At 37.8% G+C, this 20,152-nt stretch overlaps 1 protein-coding gene across 21 annotated transcripts in view; it reads right to left on the minus strand.

The window, feature by feature from the left end:
• The window catches only part of MCF2L (MCF.2 cell line derived transforming sequence like), a 161,170-nt gene that overhangs the window by 17,737 nt on the left and 123,281 nt on the right, over window positions 1–20,152 (minus strand). For all 21 annotated transcript variants that reach the window (XM_080577107.1, XM_080577106.1, XM_080577095.1 and 18 more), the window contains 13 exons: window positions 13,999–14,118; window positions 13,245–13,361; window positions 12,602–12,751; window positions 11,774–11,898; window positions 9,876–9,990; window positions 8,887–9,006; window positions 7,808–7,999; window positions 7,397–7,588; window positions 6,379–6,538; window positions 6,156–6,226; window positions 5,056–5,132; window positions 3,936–4,002; window positions 798–913 (listed from right to left, as the gene is read on the minus strand). In XM_080577107.1, the coding sequence (XP_080433233.1) occupies window positions 798–913; window positions 3,936–4,002; window positions 5,056–5,132; window positions 6,156–6,226; window positions 6,379–6,538; window positions 7,397–7,588; window positions 7,808–7,999; window positions 8,887–9,006; window positions 9,876–9,990; window positions 11,774–11,898; window positions 12,602–12,751; window positions 13,245–13,361; window positions 13,999–14,118 (1,622 nt within the window). The remainder of the gene's footprint in view (window positions 1–797; window positions 914–3,935; window positions 4,003–5,055; window positions 5,133–6,155; window positions 6,227–6,378; window positions 6,539–7,396; window positions 7,589–7,807; window positions 8,000–8,886; window positions 9,007–9,875; window positions 9,991–11,773; window positions 11,899–12,601; window positions 12,752–13,244; window positions 13,362–13,998; window positions 14,119–20,152) is intronic.

Here is a 20,152-nt window from a genome sequence, read left to right on the forward strand (position 1 = left end):
TGTTTCCCTGCCTTGTGTATTAAGCAGCAGGACTTGTACAGTTTACAAGTCTTTGTTTTTTTCCTTCCAAATGCTACCAAACAACACAGAGCAAATAATAATTAAAAAAAAAGTGGCAAAACCTCAAGTTTAGTTTTTCCTGAATAAGAAACAACTATTTATATTTCTCTTGAAAATACTTCTTTCCTAACCGTTAAAATATTACCACGTGAAGAAAAATACCTTTCTAGCAGCAAGGTCACCTGAGTATAACATTAAACAGCCTCGAACAGATACAAAAGTATTAAGAATTTGTGTTTTAGGATAATAATTTACTTTCTACCATAAATTTCATCAATAAAAAAATAAAAAAATCCTCAAACTTTGCTTTCATTAGCTTGTAACCAGATCACAATACCTTTCCTCAAGATTACAGAATCACAGAATTGTAGGGGTTGGAAGGGACCTCGAGAGATCATCAGGTCCAACCCCCCTGCCAAAGCAGGTTCCTTAGAGCAGGCTGCCCAGGTAGGCGTCCAGACGGGCCTTGAATATCTCCAGAGAAGGAGACTCCACAGCCTCCCTGGGCAGTCTGTTCCAGTCTGCAAAATTTTACCTGGGTTCTGAGAACATTTAAATACAGTTTCACACAGCTTTGCTCATCATTTGTAAGAACTTTGCTTTTCTCCTCAAATGTAATATGAATTTTGACTTGATAGACAGCCAGGTTGGACTCAGTAAGCATCTTTTAGCAATTTAGGTCTGGTTAAAAGAACCCTATTCAAATGCTATTTTTATACATGAATGCAAATCCTCACCTGTTGTGAAAGTGATAAATTTCTTCCATATTCCCAAACAAAATATCCTTCTTGTTTTGGAGTTCTGGTGAAATGAGGTGAGCCATTAAGGGATTGTCCATCTCTGCAGCATACCCCTGGAACACAGAAGAGGGGCACAGTGATCTTTTCACCACTGATCACCTCCTGTTACTTGTAGTACTTATCTCTCTTATAAGGCAGTCTGCCAAACAGCAAAGAAAGAGTTCAGTATTAATCATGAAATAAGTCTACAAATGCTGTTCTTCCCTCAGTCCAGAAAAACACACCTGAACTCCTTAGAAAGACGCATGAATAATTACTGGAACTCTTTGTTAAGCAAGGATGAAAAAGTTTGCAAACATTTTCACTGACCAAAGGCTATGTATTTTCATACTCCTTAGAAGTCACAGTTTGATTTTTGTGTTAGAATTTACACATCTTAGTTTAAAGCCACAATTCCAGTACATATGCAAATCTTCATGTTAGTGTTAGCTTTTATGATGAGGGAGCAGGATGATGGTGGAGTCATCGTCCCTGGGAGTGCTTAAAGGTAGGTTGGACAAGGTACTTAAGGACATGGTTTAGCGGGTGATATTGGTGATTGGGGGAAGGTTGGACCAAATGATCTTGGAGGTCTTTTCCAACCTTAATGATTCTATGACTACAGTTATTTCTACAGATAACAGAAACCATTAAGCTACAAATTCTATTTTAAAGATACTTTCATTAGACTTGCCACTAAAAGCCATAACTTTAGATTATGACATCTTCCATTTATCATATAAAGCCACATTCTCTGCAGATGCATATTTGGCACAAATAAAGAAAAGAGGGCACACACGTTACTTTAGCTCAAGAGTGCTCTTCTCTGGTCCCCTGAGGTCATTATTCTGTCATTAACAGATCTCACAGGAAAGACAGACAGACAGAAGGAAAAAGAAAAGAAAAAAGTGCAAGAATGCTTTATTACCTGTGCTAGTAATACACAGCAAGTGTATAGCTTAATTTAATGGCAAATAATGGTACCTGCCTTTCTTAGGCTCCTATGTGAATGAACTAACAAATGCCTTTTAGTCATCTTCTCAGAGACAAACAAGCTAAAAACAACAGCCTTTGAATTTGTCAGTTTAATCAGGGGAATTGAACCAAACCATATGTACCAAAGAACAGATCATACGGATTGGAGAACACACGTTAGGAATGATGCAAGATTTGGCTGTTAACGCATTAGGCAGCTGAAGGAAGATGTGACCTTCTTTAGATTTGGATCAGATCTTTCTTCCCCCAAACCACACTGTCATGGACAAGGTGGTCACAGAAAAGAAACAACTGCATTAGTGACAGATTTCTAGTAAAAACGATAAGCAAAAATTGCACCTACAATCAAGACTCTCAATTTCAAAGTTATGTCCAAACGACAAAAAGTAGGAGAACTAGCTGGTAAAGTCAGCTAGCCTCAAGAATTCAGGCATTTGGATAAGCTAGTGATTAGATTTTTATTTTTATTTTTAAACATTCTTTTAAAAAACTAGCTTTCATTTTCCATTGGAATCCTTTGCAGACAGAAAATGCATAGCAAAGAAATGCAACATAAAAGGAGACATTGTCCATACAAAAAAATACCAAGCTATTTTTACAGGAAAATTGAAAAGATTAATACCATAGGAGAAACAAAGGAATTGGGAAAATAGTCAGAGCCATGGACTACTAATAAGAATTACTCAAAAGCTGGAAGACTGCCACTGAACCATACATCAGCAAGGATCTGATCCAAAGTTACTGTTGGCAGTTCTGATCACCCAAGTTCAAGAGAGATGAATGACAAACTCCAAGGAGATACTGAGAAGTGAGCTTGGCATGGTCACAGTGCTGGAGAGTCTATCACATTGGCAGAAAATGAAGAGCACTTGACCTAACAATACAAAAGGTTGCACTGTACTCTACGTAAAACAAGAGAAATACTAGAAGAATAGAAAGATCCTGTAACAGCCTCCATTATCTAGAAGGAAGAACCAAAACCCCTTCAACCATTCAAATCTTGATTTTAAGAAGAGAATTATACAGATAGCATTGTATACAAAAGCAAGGAATAAAGCAATCCTTAAGGTCCACTCCAGACCTATATTGCTTTATTACCACACATCGGACAGCTATCCTATTGTTGACATGTCCCAGCACTTGGACATAACCTAGAACAGGAACACTACTGGAAGCTGAGCACAAACTAGGCAAAGGCAAGGCCAGAGTTCCTGCAGTACTCTTATTTGAAGGTATCTACCCAGACATTATCACTGCTAGTCCATAACTTAAGACAGCTCCTATTTAAGAGCCTAACACTTGCATTGATACCAAAAGTGCCCAACTGGCTCAATTTTGACACATCCTGACTGAAATAACTCACCCTCACGTTATCTGAAGCTTTATCATCTCCTACAATCAAACTGGACTACAGCAAAATGATGTGTCCATGTACGAAGACTTGACAAATTTGAGGAACAATACAGAACCCTGTACCATATTTCTACAAGCAACACACATTACCGTAATTATGCCTCCATAAGCATGGAGCAAAGGAAACACCTTTGTTTCCTTCACAATTTTGAATCAAGATGTTATTATTGCAAGGCACTCTTTTACCATAGTTGTACCCAAGATACATGGAAGATCACCTAAAGATCTATAAAGAAGGATGTGATAAGTAGATTTGCTACTCTGACGTAAAATTCCCTCAACGCAAATTCACATTCTACTGTGAATTTCTTCTCTCAATGCAAATTCACATTTCAGTATGACACGATCTTCCAGGAGCTGACCCAAGACTCTGGAATGAACTCTGCAGGAATTAGTGACCATTACAAATGTCACTGGGTTCCACCTAAATAATTAGGCACATCTTATCTTCTGCTGAATTTGTGTTTACTAATATAAAATCCTAGTTGCATGAGTATCTCTAGGAAAAATATTGTACATTCCTACCTCTGGAATATGAGACAGGAAAATACAAGACAGGAGAGATGTAACAACCACACTGCTTGATGAGACAAGAGGAGGAATTAGAGCTATAAGGAAATCATATGAACATCCATGAAATGAAACAGAACTAGATTCATATCAGCCACAGTGAAATTTAATCTTTACCTCAAGAACACAGAGAAGTTCTTCCACATATGCTCTTTCAGTTTCAATAAGTTCATTAATTACATGCCTGTAAACAAAGAATGGTAATTAAGGAAGGCCTATTCACTTATGCAAAACATTGAGGCAACATTAACTTTGTTTCTGCTTTCCTTCAGACAATAAAAGAAACATTTCCAGTTCAAGTAAAATGTGATTTTCATAGACATTTCTGTCAACAGTTCATATATCCTTATTGAGAAGCATGCATTTTAAAAATGTTTTAAAGTTGAAAATGTGTTTAAACAGGGAAAAAACAAAAACAAAAGCTAGCATTTTAAGTGTTGTAGGAGCTAAACTGAAGCAGTGAACAGTTTTATCACTGTACACACAAAATCTGTTTATGCTGTGTTTGCAAGAGTTAGGGCTGCAAAGGATTATCAAATACAGATTTCAAGTTACACTGGTCATTTTAAATTTGAGGCTTTAAAATGAGGCACTGTAATATTTTAGTGTAAAGTTCAATTTCCTTAATAGTCAAGCAAGCATACTTTTTTTCCCCTGCTTGTAATTCTGGATGATTTAGTATATGGTTCACAGAATTACAACTGTGAAATGACAGCAAGAGCATCCAGTGTTCAGGTAGAAATGCAAGTTCTGCTATACCACACACAGGTGGTATTAAGTTATTTTTGGAATATAAATGATATGATTTAGTTTTTATACAGGAAAGTGATTTTTCTTAAGATTTGTCAAAACAGGGACTAAAGAATAAAATAAAATAAGAGTAAAATAAAAAACCCCAAAAGTCCTCTGAAGCATGGAGACCAAAATCTCCAATAGATTTACAGGAGGCTTATTCCTCAAAACTATGTCATCTTTGAAATGAAAATATGTAGTTATCTTGCCATTGCATTACCTTGCTGAAGCAAAGCTAGACTCCGGTATTATATAAACTATAAATAATGCTGCAGACAGACTGAAATACCTTCCTCTATGTACAGAGCACAGCCAATGCATTTGAAAAAGCACTGAGACTTAATTCAGAGAAGCATACTTGTCTTATCAAATCCTTAGCCAAACTCAGACTTTACTGGAACCAAATCAGAGAAAGAACATTTGTTGTTTATCAAAATATACTTACTGCCGTAGCACGGCTAGGTTTTCTTCATCATCCATTGTAGATCCTCCTCTGCTTTGATGGAGTTCAGTCATTTCACTCTAAAGAAGGAAACAAACAAACAACAAAAAATAATCGCAGCATCACAGATGGGGGTGAAAGCACTTTAAAATATGGAGCTTTGCACTCAGCTCTATTTGCATGCGTTTTCACAGGAAAGACTGTGTTCCATTAGAAATGAAGTTATTTTGCAGAAACTCAGCAAAAAAAAAAAGTCAACACGAAGGTCTTGAAGCACACATGAAGATTTAGATACAGGGAGTTCACCATGAAAGGCCAGCTTAGAAAACACCATGGCTCAAGACCCCTCTCCAGTAAGGCAACATCCGAGCATCAGCATAAGATTTTGGAGGCAATGCTGGCCCTAGTTTGTTTTCCAAGCTAAAAAATGAGGTACTGTGCTAACTTTCTGGTTGGTAGAAGTTAACTCTTGTAATGGCTGAGCTAATCCCAGATTTTCAGAAATAAGGAGAGGTTCTGCTTTCAGACACCCCCCCCAAAAAAAACCAACCCTTTTCTCCAGCTTTTGTCCCTACTGGTCACGCAGTCCTGCATTTCTCCTTGCATAGTCTCTTGACTCTTGCCGAACCTTTGCTGAGTTAATTCAACTCTCTAACACAGTGGGGAACTATTTGTTTCTGTTGCTGCCGTCAGGTTACTTTCCTTGCTGGAGGCGGGGCAGGAAGACCTTCCCCACTTGGGAATGGCAACCCCTTAGGTCAGGTGAAGCTATCCGTGAGCCAATGACAACTACCTCTTGACTTTCGTCAGTTTTAAGAGTAGCCAGTTACTACTGGCAAATAATAAATGTTTCCTGTTCGTAGATTTTATATTTTGCTGCCCCTAACATTTTTCCTAATATAGGCAACTATTTACTTTACCTTCTCTCATACCTAGCCCAGCGACAAAGCAGCCTCTATTTAAACCAGAGTTACTTCGATAGGGGCAATACCATCACATTTGCAGTGGAATTGCCTCACCGTTCTTGAAGTTCTTGAATATTCTATTGCGTTAAGAATTTCTCAAGTAGTATGCACATGAAAAACACAGAGAAAAAAAATTACCTTTCCTCTTCTGTAGTTTACCTTCCGAAGCACAGTGCTTTCTGAGTTGGATACATAATCTCTTTGAAGACCTAAGCATGTAAACCAGAATCAAACAGCAGTTAGAACTTGAGCGGATCTGACACAGATGTTTGTGCAACCACAAATTACAGCTGTTAGTTTCTTCAAGTTTCTGAGCACAGTGAAAAAAAAAAAATACTTAAAGGCTACTACAGTTGCTTACCTGGAGAGGTACAAGGAGATTTTACAAAGGCTTCGGGTCTTGGTGCAACTGGCTGAACAGGACGTGTCTGCTTAGCTGCCAGTTTCTTAAGACTTACTTGTCTCTTTTGAAACATTTCTTCCATGCTTTCTTGCTTCTGGAAAACCTTTTGCACATGCTCCTACCATTGCCACAGAAAAAAAAATCACTGTCAGAGACCTATCAACAAGCTACACAGCTATTTATGGTACATTGATTTGAAATGGCTATTGCTTTTATACTACATATAAAAATATTACCATACTCTTCACTCCCAACAAGGCATAATTTAGAGTTATTTAGTACACTTAAAAATTGGAACATCACAAAACATTTTCTCTGCTTGCTGTAGTGAAACCAATGGGATTCAGGTTTCAAATAAATAATAATAAAAAAGAAAACAGGTAAAAGTATTTTTGAAAGTGTCTAATGTTCTGTTACAAGAAGATATCAGCAAGAAAGAAAAGCTGCCCATAGAGATTGTGGAGTCTCCTTCTTTGGAGATACTCACAACCTGCCTGGATGTGATCCTGTGAAACATGCTCTAGGTGACCGTGCTTGAGCAGCGGGCTTGGACTGGATGATCTCTGAAGGTCCCTTCCAACCTTGATCATTCTGTGATTCTTTTTTCAAGTTCTGCTTTGTAACTGCTTTTTTTCTGGGAGTTTTGCAAGGATTAAGACAGTCATGTTTTAACTACATAAAAAAGATATCTCAAGTACTCATTTGGGAGTTGTTTTTTTTTTTAAAATCCTACTGTCTGAAAATTTGAATTTGTTATTAATAGGCTCTGGAGCCCTTGATGCCTATCCAAACATAGGACATGACTATCACCTTGAGTAAGGAAATGTGTCAGCTTTCCAGTTCCCAGGTGTAAGTACTTGCTCTGATGATTAGCATAAAGTCACCTAGTAGGATTAGCTTTATCAATGGCTCTTTAAGAAAGCAATTCTAAAATTAACAAATGAATGCATACATATACATGAATATATTCTGGTACCTTTAGGTCCTCATTGAGGATTTGTGCATACTCTCTGTAAATTTTATTCAACTCCTTGATTTTATTGCCTGCACCAGTGTCCAGGAATTTCTCAATCTCTTGTAATGCTGATTCTGCACCATCCTGAGACTGACACTTATCTACAGGTTGTGAAGCCAGCAGATAAATTCCTTCATCGCACCACTTCATAGACTAGAAACAGAGAAAAGAACAGGCTCAGAATGTATTGATGTCAGCTTCAAACACTAAGAGCTCTAAAACATTTCATACCTCTACTTGTGACATACTCAGCTATTTACGGACAAAACTTTCAGCATACCCATATATTTTTTAACATCCTGTTATGACAATGGGTGGACAGAGGTTTTTGCAAACAAGACAGGGAACAAAACCATTCCACAGAAAATTTACCTTTTCTAATAAGCTATGCAGTTCTAGAGATTTGTTAAGAAGATTCCTCCTTCGTTCCATCTCAGTAGTGAAGGCATCACAGAGATGATGAAGTTCACTGCATTTTGGAATAATGGAGTCCACAGCATAATGATTGCTTTGAATAAAAGTGTCGCCCTCTGAAGCTAGCATTCTAGCTTTTGTTATCGTTTCCTAAGAAAGCAAGCATTGATTTAAATATATATTTCCTTGGATCAACATCAATTAAAAAAATAGAAGTTATACCATTTATTTTTTTAAACAGTAAAACCCACATTGATACAGAACACATTTTAAATTAATAGCTGCCTGACTTCATAAATCAAAGTGATTTTCTGTCTTTCCAAATGCCTAAGAACTTTTATACTTCCTGCTTTATTGTATCAGAGTACTTCAGAAACATGAATGAGTATAACCATATAGTCCCTGTGAGGGAACCACTTTTAGTCCTTGCATGCCTTCATTATTCACCAGTGCGTTTGAGTGTGTATTTATGCAGCCTGGAATATGGTGGCAATCTGAACCCAAATTAAAAAATACCTAACTCCAGTACCTCAGCCTCAAGAGCAATGGCCTCACTTATATAGCTATATTTTATTAAGAAATCCAGATCATAACATGTTAATAAGGTCTCCCTTTTACATTTTTCAGAGTATATTTTTGTCGATCTTGTTTTAGTATACCATACACTCAATACACAGCCTTCTCATTTTTAAGTTTTAATGAAATAAGTGGTTTTATTAGGAGTGGAAGTGTCCCCTTGATCATAAGTACAGAACTTGGCTATGTAGACATTTTATGTAATTTTCCCATGAAACAATCATACCAATTCTATGATTAGACATTCCACTCTTCATTAAGGGTTGCCTGAGAACTGGGCCATTCCAATGGTTGAAAGCATTGCTCCAAATTCCTTCTGCATGTTACTTTAGACACTAATTCTGTCCTGCTGTTAGCTTAAGCTCTGGTCATATGATATTTTCAGTAACTAAATAACATTTCCCTACACACACACACACACACACAGTCATAGTAGATATATGGAGAAGTGCAGTTCTTACACATGATTTTTCTTCAAAGTTGACAAGATCTTTCAAAATGTGCTCTGCATGTGAACAGCTGTTTCCCACATCTGTGAAAGCAGACAGTCTCTCGGACACAATATCCAAAGCCGCTTTAACCTGAAACGACATACATATAAGTATCAATGAAGATGATTCCACCTCTCCAGAGACATATCAGTTAAATTGCTGATAGCCACTATTCACAATCAGGTGACTCAGAGAAAAGGCAGTGAAGTAATCTTGTTTCCTGGTACTAGCAAAAAAATCCGTGAAGAATAATGCTCAGAAACATTTATGATCTTGCTTTTACCAGATGACAATAGTGCAGAGACATTAATGTAAAGAGCAAAGGGTGCGGTCCTCACCATACCAAATGCTTGAGAGAAAGATACATATGCACACACTTGTGGTAGGGTTTCTGAATGTTGATCCTGTGGATACACAGTGGGCATATTCTGAGTTCAACACCAGAGTAAAGTGACTGTAGGTGCCATTAAACACGAGTTAAACTAACATGAGATCAGAAACTGGCTGTAAAAATTTTAGTTCAGTCTCCACCCAGCTTCTAACATTGTGGTTGCAACTTCCCACCCACAGTGTTGGAGACTGTTTTATAAAATTTCAGCCAGAAGGTTTAGGTAAGTCTTGGTTCCATAAAAGGACCTATTGGCAAGATGAAAGCATCGCAGACAGCATATTATGCTTCTGTGGTGGAGAATACATTTCAAAGGAGTTTTTGAATGCTTATACACTGCTGGGCTTGTGGAAAAAAAATAACACTGCAGAAGAGAAGCTATTATGTCTCTATAGGCAAGTATTCAAGGTAGTAAAGATAGCAGAATGTCAAGTAAGGACATGTACAAGAAAAAAAGTTGGAGAAAGTTTTCAAGCGCACACACACGAGCTGCAAAAACAAGAGGGGGAAGTATTTGCTTCTGAATCACTTCTATATTACCAAATATTGACTGCCACCAAGAATTTCTCACCTCTCTAAAATTCTGTTCAAAATTCCGAAGGCACAGACACTGCTCAAGTTTTTGCTGGTGCTTAATCCAAAACTCATCAAAGGCAGTCTCCGTTTCATGTAACTGAGCCAAAAGCCTTAAAAAAACAAAACAAACCTGTAAGAATGATGGTTGCAACCTTCAAGGGACAATACAATCTTCCACATTAAACAAAAAGTCTCCCCAAAGCAATACTTTCCAGAAAAAATAAACTGGATACAGGAAACTTTTTTGAGCATTGCACAGAATTGTTTTCTAGAATAACACTGATGTATAACTGAAATCCAACACAAACATTAAGTACGGAAAAACTGGCAGTGCTGATCTGAAGGTAGCTGCTGCATATACTGCTTCTTAGCTCTGACCTGGGGACACAGCACAAGCAAACATAAATAAAACCTACAAATACACCTGGGCCAGGACTCCGAGGGACCTAAACTTTGAGCTATAATGAGGATTTTTGCCAAAATTTTGTATTGCTGTGACCAGGCAACTGCCCTCACATTTCATTCCTTGGAACAAGGCTCATAAAAAAACTGAAGGCCACTACTTCTCTTCTGAACAGAGATACTACTTCAATATCATAGACAATTGTACAGCAGTACTGCAATGAAGAGATCCTTCCTGAATTTTAATTCAGGTTGAAGAGCCTTAAGGAATTTGACCAGTCTTCTAATTGTGCATTTGATATTGTGGTATGCTACAGACTTATCTCCTTGGTGTACTTTGCTGTATTGAGGCTACATCCAGGGAAGGCTGCAGGTCAGAATTTTAATGAACTTTATTCTTTAACAGCACAGAAACGAACCCTGGATTTAAAAGTTAAACTCATTAGAAAATAGTCAGACATACACAGTTTGTTCCAACTTCTGTCAGTTATTGTATCAAGCAGGAACATTTTGGATAAATTAGCAACCCCCACCCCAACCCTGATTATCCTTCAGATAGCTAATAGCAACAATGACCCGAAAAAGTGACTTCTGCCAAGCTTTGTCCATTGGAATTGACACTTACTTGGAAAGAAAAGTCAGTCCAAGTGTAACAGAACATAGAATGACAGACAAAAAAAGAATGCAAAAGGCTGCCTTGGGGAAATGAGCTATGTTTTTATAACTTTGTTTAAATTTACATCTGTGCTATGATGATATAATGTCTTCAAAACTGGCAGTAATTTAAGGGGGAGTGGGAGAAGCAAAGGAAAACAACAGCTATTACTTATATACCCAAAGGAAGCATATAGGAAGTTTGTGCATAGATACTTCAAAAGCAGAGCACTCCCTAATAGCCCTTTAAAGACTAGTAACTACATTGATAAGATATTAAAAATGTCAGAAGCTCCTTAAGGAAGGTTCAAAGAAAAATAAGCCTTCCACTTCAATTCAAAAGGAATTAATGAAAGTGGACAAATCTACTGAAAAGAAGAGATATATATTACTTGTCTTCTCCTGCTTTCCCTACAACAGCAAAATTTCCTTGGATTGCACTTCAGTCTTTGAAGCAAAGCACCAATATTCTTTAAACTAAGGAAAATGTGCTCGACTATATAGTCCAAGCCTGACAAAAAGGACCCCCCCCCAAAACAAACAAATAAAACCAACAACAAAACCCCACAAAACCAAACAGTGCTATGTTGTTTTGGGGTTCAGTATACACATGTTGTCCATTTTCCTACCTTCAGATTGACCCAGTAATGGGCATCAGGGGATTTCCTTGCTAAAGACAGATCTGACAACAGAAGAGTTGCTTCTGAAAGTACCTTTTATCTATTCACACTGAAACATTTGTTTACTTGCTAGGCATGCATTTAGAATTAAGTAATAGAGGCAGTTAAGGGTTAAAAACCCACAGAAGCAGCTTGTTCAGTATATCACTCCTCTCACCTTTCTACTGTTGTTTGATTGTCTAGCTGGTCTTGATTCAGTTTGTATTCAGGGTTCTCAGTAACTGGTTTTGTAATACTTCCAAGGACATCATCTCCCTGTTCTACTGCTAACCTTATATCCTCCTAAAAAACAAGAGCAAATAAACAAACAAAACATACTGAAGAATTCTGTAATCACTGACTTTTTGTTGTTTTGTTTAAAACATATCCCACAAGACAACAAAGTGGAAAAATTACTTCGTTTTAATTGCAATAGAGCAAGCATCGTTTGATTAAAAGCAGTGTTTGACAATGAATAAAGACACTAGATGCTAAATGTCAGCTTTTTGTACACTTATGGGTCTTCAGAAAGTATTACACTGAGTTGAATTTTCTTGACAGATAGCATTCTCATGTCTCCTTATGCTACAAATATCTCACAAGCTTTAGATGCGTAGTTTTAAAACCCCAGTTTTAATTTAAGATGATTTAAAAGAATATTTGTCCATTCTTCAAAAGGTTCTGTGCATTCAGATACAATAAAATTTATTGTTGCAATGAAAACTACAAATTAAACTCACCACTACACACACAACGATTTATATGTGGAAACAAATTCCTATGTATTTGCACATAAGTACACATAGCCACAAGAACTGTCCTTTTTGAAAGCAATAAGAAGATTCTTAACTTCAAACCAAGAAAAACAGTTTCAGTAAGATTTCAATATTTGACATTATTATTGTCTATTAACTTCAAATACCCCCCAGGTTTTCTATTAACATTGTTAGCCATACATTAAATCACAATTTAACTAGAACACAGCATCTTAACAAGATTTACATACCTTCATTTTGTCCTTCTTTTCTGTGTGTGTTGCAAGAAGGGAGCTGGTTGATTGCACATCGTTTGGTAGTTCTGTTTCAGCCAGCTCAGTCCCAAAGGACTGAAGAATCTGAGCTGTTTGCTTAACCTTTTGGGCGAAACCTTCTATAGCCTTTTGGAATAAAAACCATTAAAGATATTTCATGCTCATCCCGTGCACATGTACAAACAGACACATACATACAATTTGTAAAACAAACCCAAGCAGATGAATTACAAGACTGAAAAATGGTCTAAGAATAATTTTGTAAGCAACAGATACCGTCACCATTAATTCCTTAATTGTATGTTTTCCTAGGCTTGTATCAGGTATATCTTCCTCATATTTTTATAATCTGGAGTTATTTTACAACTTGCGCTTTTTCTTTCTTGTAGCAAAAACAACAAACCTCAACACAACAATATACTGTAGTTCCTTTGCTTCAAGCAGTCAGAAAACCACTCCCAAATTATTACTCATATTATTTCCCTAAGATGACTAAGTACCATTGGGAACATCTCAGAGCAAGTCAACTTGCATCACTTGGAATATGTCTTATAAATGACAGGGTATAAAACAGAAGGGCTGATTAAACTGAAAAGTTAAAACAACAACTAAGACTTACAGTGCGACGGGATAGCCATCTGTTATGGCAGTAATCCAGGGTGCCACCAAGATCTTCTGTTAATTGTGTTTTATCAATGTAACCCTGCAGTTCTGACACTGAGCCCAGCATTATGATCTGCAGCAGCAAATAAAAAGCAAACACCATCAGTGGTCACAAGTCCCTTATCAAGGATTCTAAGCCATCCTTCGGCCTTTAATACAAAATTCCAGTTTCATACAGAAGCAAGTGATGGAACTCTTTCCTTTCAGTGTAAGAAACAAGCAAACAAAACATCTTAACACTTGTTTCTGCTGAAGATGATGTACATAACTGCAAATAAGCATGAGCACCAGGCTTAACAGCACCTATTAAAAAACCCTGAATTATACAACATTGATGACTTTAGATTATTATTATTTTTTTAATCTTGATAAACTACATATGGCTATTTTCTAAGAGCAACAGCATCTCATTCATTTCTTGTTCATTTTCCTTGCTCTCCTGCGTCTGTGGGAGAAAACAGTAGTATCTTATTGGATTTGGCATGTAAGGACTGGTTCCAAAACAATAAATAAGAACTGGGGGGGACATATCTTGACTAGCTCTAACCCTGAAAATTTGTATCTGATAGGTAAAATAACAACTTCCCCGCCTACTTGAATATCTTTAGTCTATATATTTACAAAGTTTATTTTAAAATATAAACATCATTGGCTAGAGTAAGTACTTCAACAGATCCCTGACAATAAAGTGAAAACAGAATATTACTTACAGGTACTTTCATTTTAAATTCATCTTTGTGGAACTTGAAAGCAATGTCTGAGAGAGCTCGATGAAAAAATCCTGTTGGGCGCAGAACGAGGACTAGTTGCAAGTTTCCTGGGAAAGATGCCTGCAAAACAAGTTTAATCTGTTATTTTCTGGTGTCTCAGCTCAGAAAATATTTTTGAACAAGGAGAAGCCTCTGTTAAACCACAAACTAACTGTATCAAGGGCTTCCATAATGGGGTGACCAATTATAAACCTAACAAGGCTTGCATAGAGAGCTTCATTCAAAGAGACATTTATGCATCTTTGGGAACAGGAATCTATTCTTCTGGAATCAATTTTTTCAGAGCTGGCTCATATCACTCTTCAGTTAAGATTACATCATAGACAAGGAGGCTAATGAACAGCGATGGCTTAGTACTTTTTCAACAGTACTTTCATGGTTACCTTATCTTTTCTTTAATAGAGGGTGCCAAGAGAAACCTCCATTATTATCTGAATACGTAAAAACGAATTTCTTGTTTGTGCATATACTGCCTTGCTAGTTGCCCACACAAACTATTTCCACCAAGACTGAATTTCTCAGGCAGTAGCATAGAAGAAGTAAGCTTGAATTTTGCAGACAAAAACCCACAATCCTCATCTGTTCTTTCCTCATCATCTTTCAACTTGTAGCCTGATGGATCTTCCTCAGTTCTACAAATGATATGGAGAACACAGAAGAGAGGAGAAGGAAAGCAAAGAAACTGCATTAAATTACAAAAAATTACCCTCTGCTGTGGCAGAAGTTCACATACATAGCATTTAGCCATTCTTGAAATCACACAAGTCTTCTCCCCCTATGCAACATGGAAACTGTCATATTTATAGCAAACAGAATTACAAAAAAAAAAAAAAGGCAGCCAGCCAAAACCAACCAACCAAACATACATTGACTCAAGAAGTTGTAATGCTATGGTCCATTTTTGTGCCTAGTGAAATTGTTAGGAGCTGGACGGCTGTAGACTGGTTTAAAACACATTTTTCAGGCTTCCAAGTTTTTAGCATTGGAAATTACAAAGTTTTAAAGAGGCAAATAGTTAAAAACTTTCTGAAAGATTTCATGGATTCATTATGGTTCCCGAGGCATTCAGAGATCTCAAATTGATTAGGATCCTTAAAAGACTTGTGCTTTACAGTCTGCCTCCACTCAAATGATGGCCAAAGTTTTCTAGAAAGTCCAGTGATTCAGTCCCAGTGGAGTCTGTCAGAGGGCTGGGGATGGAATCCAGGTAATTCTGTTCGCCCACACTAGCTTTCCATCCCTGCACTGCAAACAATCTTTCTCTGTGGACTTATTAACCCAGAGTTATGAAACAGAGGACAGACTTTTTATAGAAAATTCCTGACTGTATTCAGATGAAAAAATTAAGAAAAACAGTAAACAAATGATCTAAGTTATTGTAACAAAGATGACCACAATTTAAGCAAGTGATTTAACTCATACTAAGAAACACTGCAAGAATAGACCATTTAAAAAAATTAAAACTCTTGAATAATATTTTTAGAATGATAATTTTATAGTCTATTCATTTAGATTTACACCAATTTATTTTGTGCCTTTAACAGTAGCGTGCAGACTCTCACTGAGCTGTTTTTCAGCTCCGACTTCCAAAAAAATGGAATTTATTCAGTGGTAATACCAACATTTCATAATAAAAAGCTCCATGAAGCTTTTAGATTACACATTTTGAAAAAATAATAGGTGTTTGCTTCGAGTTTAGTAGATACATCAGAGACATAAGAGTGAAATTGTGAAGTTTTGAAACATGGCAGACTTTACACAGTAAATGCAAAATTTTAGTTACATGTGTGAGTGATGAATTTCTTCATTCTAACTTTAAATTCTCAGTTTTATACTTTGTGACTGTAGTCTAGACTTCAAAGCCACAGTCTTATAGCAAATATTTTAACTGTTAATGATGCAAACAGCAGTAGCCAACTGCAAAGCAAGAGTAAACTTTTCTAAACTGTATATTACCTTTTATGAAATACACAGTTTAGTTGTACGACTAAATAAAATAGGGTCTTCTTGTTCATATACACACATTACAATTACTCTCCGTCTCAGCGTGCCTAAACAATGCTGCTGAGATCACTGCAGTTGTGCACCACTCAGAATAATTCCCATTAAAGACATGTGAAGAGTTTCCTTTCTCTTTCAGCAAAAGCTGAAATTTTCAATTATTCTAACTTTGTCTACAATGCTGTTCTTACCTGCCCTAGTCTGACTCCAGTTTCCCACTTGGTTTCATTTTTTCAAGCAAATACAAAGCAGTGTTAAATGCTACTGACTGCTGAGCATGGCCAGGAGTCAAATCCACAAATCAAACTTTGTGAAACAACAACCAAAAAAGGGAGGATTGCCACAGTAAACAATGTTGGACCAGTGCCAGCTATTCCCGTTTATCTGAGCTTATATCTTCACTGCCCAAATATCACTGTTTTCCTGTGTTTTTTTTTGCACCCCCTCTCCCCTCCCAAAAGCTCTGGTGTCTTGCAGAGACAATGACATGATGCAACAGGCACTCCTGAGATGGATTTGAACTTCATCAACCAGTCAACTTAAGCCTGAACAAGAGAGAACAAAAAGAACTCCATTCCAGTCCAGCAGCAAGTTTGTTTGAAGCCATTGTATCCTAAGCAGACACAGCAAACAATGACTTCTCAATGGCATTGCACCAAGTGTTACACACAGACATAAATATTTATGTGCATTTAGCAGTGTCATAAAATGAAGTGCCTTCGAGGTTTGTTTTAGTAAAGTCACTGAACGTTGCTGTGTCCTCAGGAAGAAACCTGAAAATTGTTTTTTTTCCAAAAGCATCTTTCTTTACTGGATTAATTAATATTAACTGCTCCCCCATTATCTTGTCTCAACTATTGTACTTTAATACCTATGCAAAAGAGACCAGGGAAGCAAACAAAGAGAAAAAAAACAAAACACTCCCAAACACTGTCATATTTTTAGTATCCTCTACTTAAATCAGTGTAGTACCTATTCTATCCTAGCCTGGCCCACATATTCCCTTATCTCACTTGCATCAGCACTGGCATTTGTTTGATGCTTTGCAACACTTTGTGGGACACTAACTTTGTCTGTTCATCTCTCTTCATCACTTCCACATCCAGGCAGGCAAGTGCTGATTCCAAAGATATAGAAGAAGATACAGACGCACGTGATCATCAGACTTGAAACAGATCCGAACAGATCCAGAGTTCACAAACAGCATAACTCCTAAAGCAAAACTTTCCAATACAGGAGATCTTTGCTGCTCTAAGGCTACCCCAAACCTGGAACATGGGAAGAACCTTCACTTGCTGAGCAAAACAGGAGCTGCCTTAACAGTAAAATTTAGGTGCATATAATCTTGATCACCATTTTCCTTCTCAGAAAATTAATGACACATCATCTGCCTGTAGCACCAGTACTGACCCTGCTGATACAGGAGCTCCCAACAAGGAGCTGCTGAAGGCGCTACGCCATCTTAGCCCCAGCAGCCAGGCTGAAGGGCGATCCCACCCACTCTTGCCTGACCAACTAGCGGGCAGAAGTCACTTTCAAAGGAGGAATAATCTCACTGAATTGCGTATTTTACAACAGTCACCAAAGTGGGGGCAAGCAGGCAGTAAGATAGGATGTGGTGCTGCCAAAATCCTCCTCGGTTCTCCTATGGAGAAGCTGCCCGCACGTAGGCCGAATGGCGTGGTGGCCTGGGCCTACAGCCAGGTGTCAGTCACTACAGCCTTCAGCGGCATACACCGGGGGGGAGCTTTTGGAAAGGACAAACAACACTTGAGTTTTCACATCTCAAGTTTCCTCCTGCGGTGCCTCGGGCTTATTTATTATACAGAGGAATTACATACAAAGCTATACATACTTTGTTTTAACTGCATCTCAGTCAGTAAAGTTGCTGCTGTTCAATCCCACAGAGCAATTCACTTGCCTGCCTCGGTACTCAGGAACGTTTTATACTCCTACACAGCAAAGGAAAGCTGCTCTGATAAACAGCTAACCCAAGCCTCTTTCCCTTCCCCTTCCTAGGTAAACAGCCAGCTTTCAGAAATCTTATCTGAAAAGCGTGAGCCACCAAAGAGCTAATTCTTAACTCAGCTTCAGCTGTTCCGTCTTAAAATACATGGAACAGCACTGTTTTGCACTTTATGAACTGCCTCAATGTACCCACATTACCAATCCTTGTGGTGGTGTTTTTCCTCTTCGCTTAGTGGTATGCCATAAGCCACAGGACACTTCTTTCCAAAATACTTCTATTTCTGTGTATAAAGGAGCTAATAAGTAGGTGGTGTTCCCCCCAGCCTTTTTTTTTTTTTTTTTTGGAAAAACTGTTTATTCCTGGTTAGAATGAAGGCTTTCACACAGGGTTCTTGTCAAGGAAGAATCCTGAATTAAAAACAATTCATAAGACCAGTTTGATCTCTAGTTTTAAAAACACTGAGCTGGTTTGCATTAGGTGATATTACTACTTGTGATATTATGACCCTGCTTTCAGAGTTTAAGTCTCTTCTCAAGTCTCTTTTCAGAGTTTAAGTCTCTTCTCCCCCCCCCCTTTTTTTTTGTACTAAAAAAACATGTAATAAAAAGCAGAAAAGGCTGACTATACCAGGAAAACTGTGAAAGTGCCTGAACATATGATGCTTTCAAAACATTCAAAGCAATAAAGACAAAAGCATACAGCATCTCAAAATAACCATTTTGGTTTATCATTTACTAGAACCATTCAGAACAATAGCTACAAAATTCATACAAATAGCGTTATAGCTTAATCATACTGTCAAGAGTTTGTTTTGAACCTGAGCAAAAATGCCTTTGATAAGAAACTTGACTGGGGGCTGAAAGAACAGTTTTCTCAAACATAACCCATACTAACTGTTAAGTATCATTAGAGTTTTCAGGACACGATGCAAAGAGCTAGCAAGATACTGGGCTAGCAGGAAAGCCTGTCCATAACATAAAATAATGCCTTTCATGACCATGGAGCATTGGTTATGAAACACATCTATCCTCCATCATCAACTCACTAAGAAACTCAATTTCTCTCTCTACAAACAAGGCCAAAGAACCCAATGTTGGATTACTGTAATTCACTGTTTCTCACCTTGGATGTCAAACCAACGATAAGACTCCAGATGGCACAAAAACAGGACTGTCTGGCTCCTGTAAGGTTTAGGCTGGTATTAGCACTTCAGTCTCTCCTTTGGCTTCTAGTCTTCTACTGCCAGCTTAAGGTCTTGGCCCTAATCTTCAAAGCAATTAATGGGCTAGGCCTCTGTTACAGTGAGCACTGTGTTTTGAGCAGCTAGAAAAACACTGTGCTCTGGACAATGCAGTCCAAAACAGAAAGCATGAAACCTGCATGCAATGCATCCTACACTGAAGATAGCAAATCACAAAGCAAACTTCTACAGGAGGTTGGATGAAACCCAAGCCTTGTCACATTTAGAAAGGGCTGCAAACCTGCATAACTGGGTACCACTTTCTCACTACCTGAGTGACCTTCATACCAACTGCTTCTTCAAGAGCTGTTGCCCACACAGATGTTACTCCCTAAACTGCATGTGTAAGGAAGTTTATTTCCTCTGGACTTTCAATCTGTGCCTGATGGATGGCTGTGAGTGAAACTTTTAATGATGCTGAGTGTGCATTTTGTTCGTACAAATGGCTGAGCTCACACTTAAACCTTAAGATGGAGGAAGACAGTGAAGGCAGCACAACAGATGTAGATGCAGACAAGGTGAAGCCATAGGTTTTTGTTACTGTTTTTGTTTTAAGAAAGCACACTGGAACTATGAACAGAGCAGCGTGAAACCCCAAAACACATTGATTAGTGTTATGCTTTGCTCCTACTCTGTGGACTAAATATTGCTTCCTTGGGTCTGATAGCACTAGGAGAGAAAAAAGGGTGGTAGGGTTGGGGAGAGTCATTTATGACCACATGAAAAGGAGATCTGTTTGTCGGGCGTTCATCATTCACCCATCTTCAGATTGGACAATATGGAACCATTTTACCAGGTTACGTGACTGCTCCTCCTTACAGTCTCATTCAGAAGCCATGCCTTCTTTCCACAGCAAAAGAAAGATTTTTCACATTAATTTCAGG

This window comes from Anser brachyrhynchus (assembly GCF_964034855.1).
Source record: "Anser brachyrhynchus genome assembly, chromosome: 1".
NCBI lineage: Eukaryota > Metazoa > Chordata > Aves > Anseriformes > Anatidae > Anser > Anser brachyrhynchus.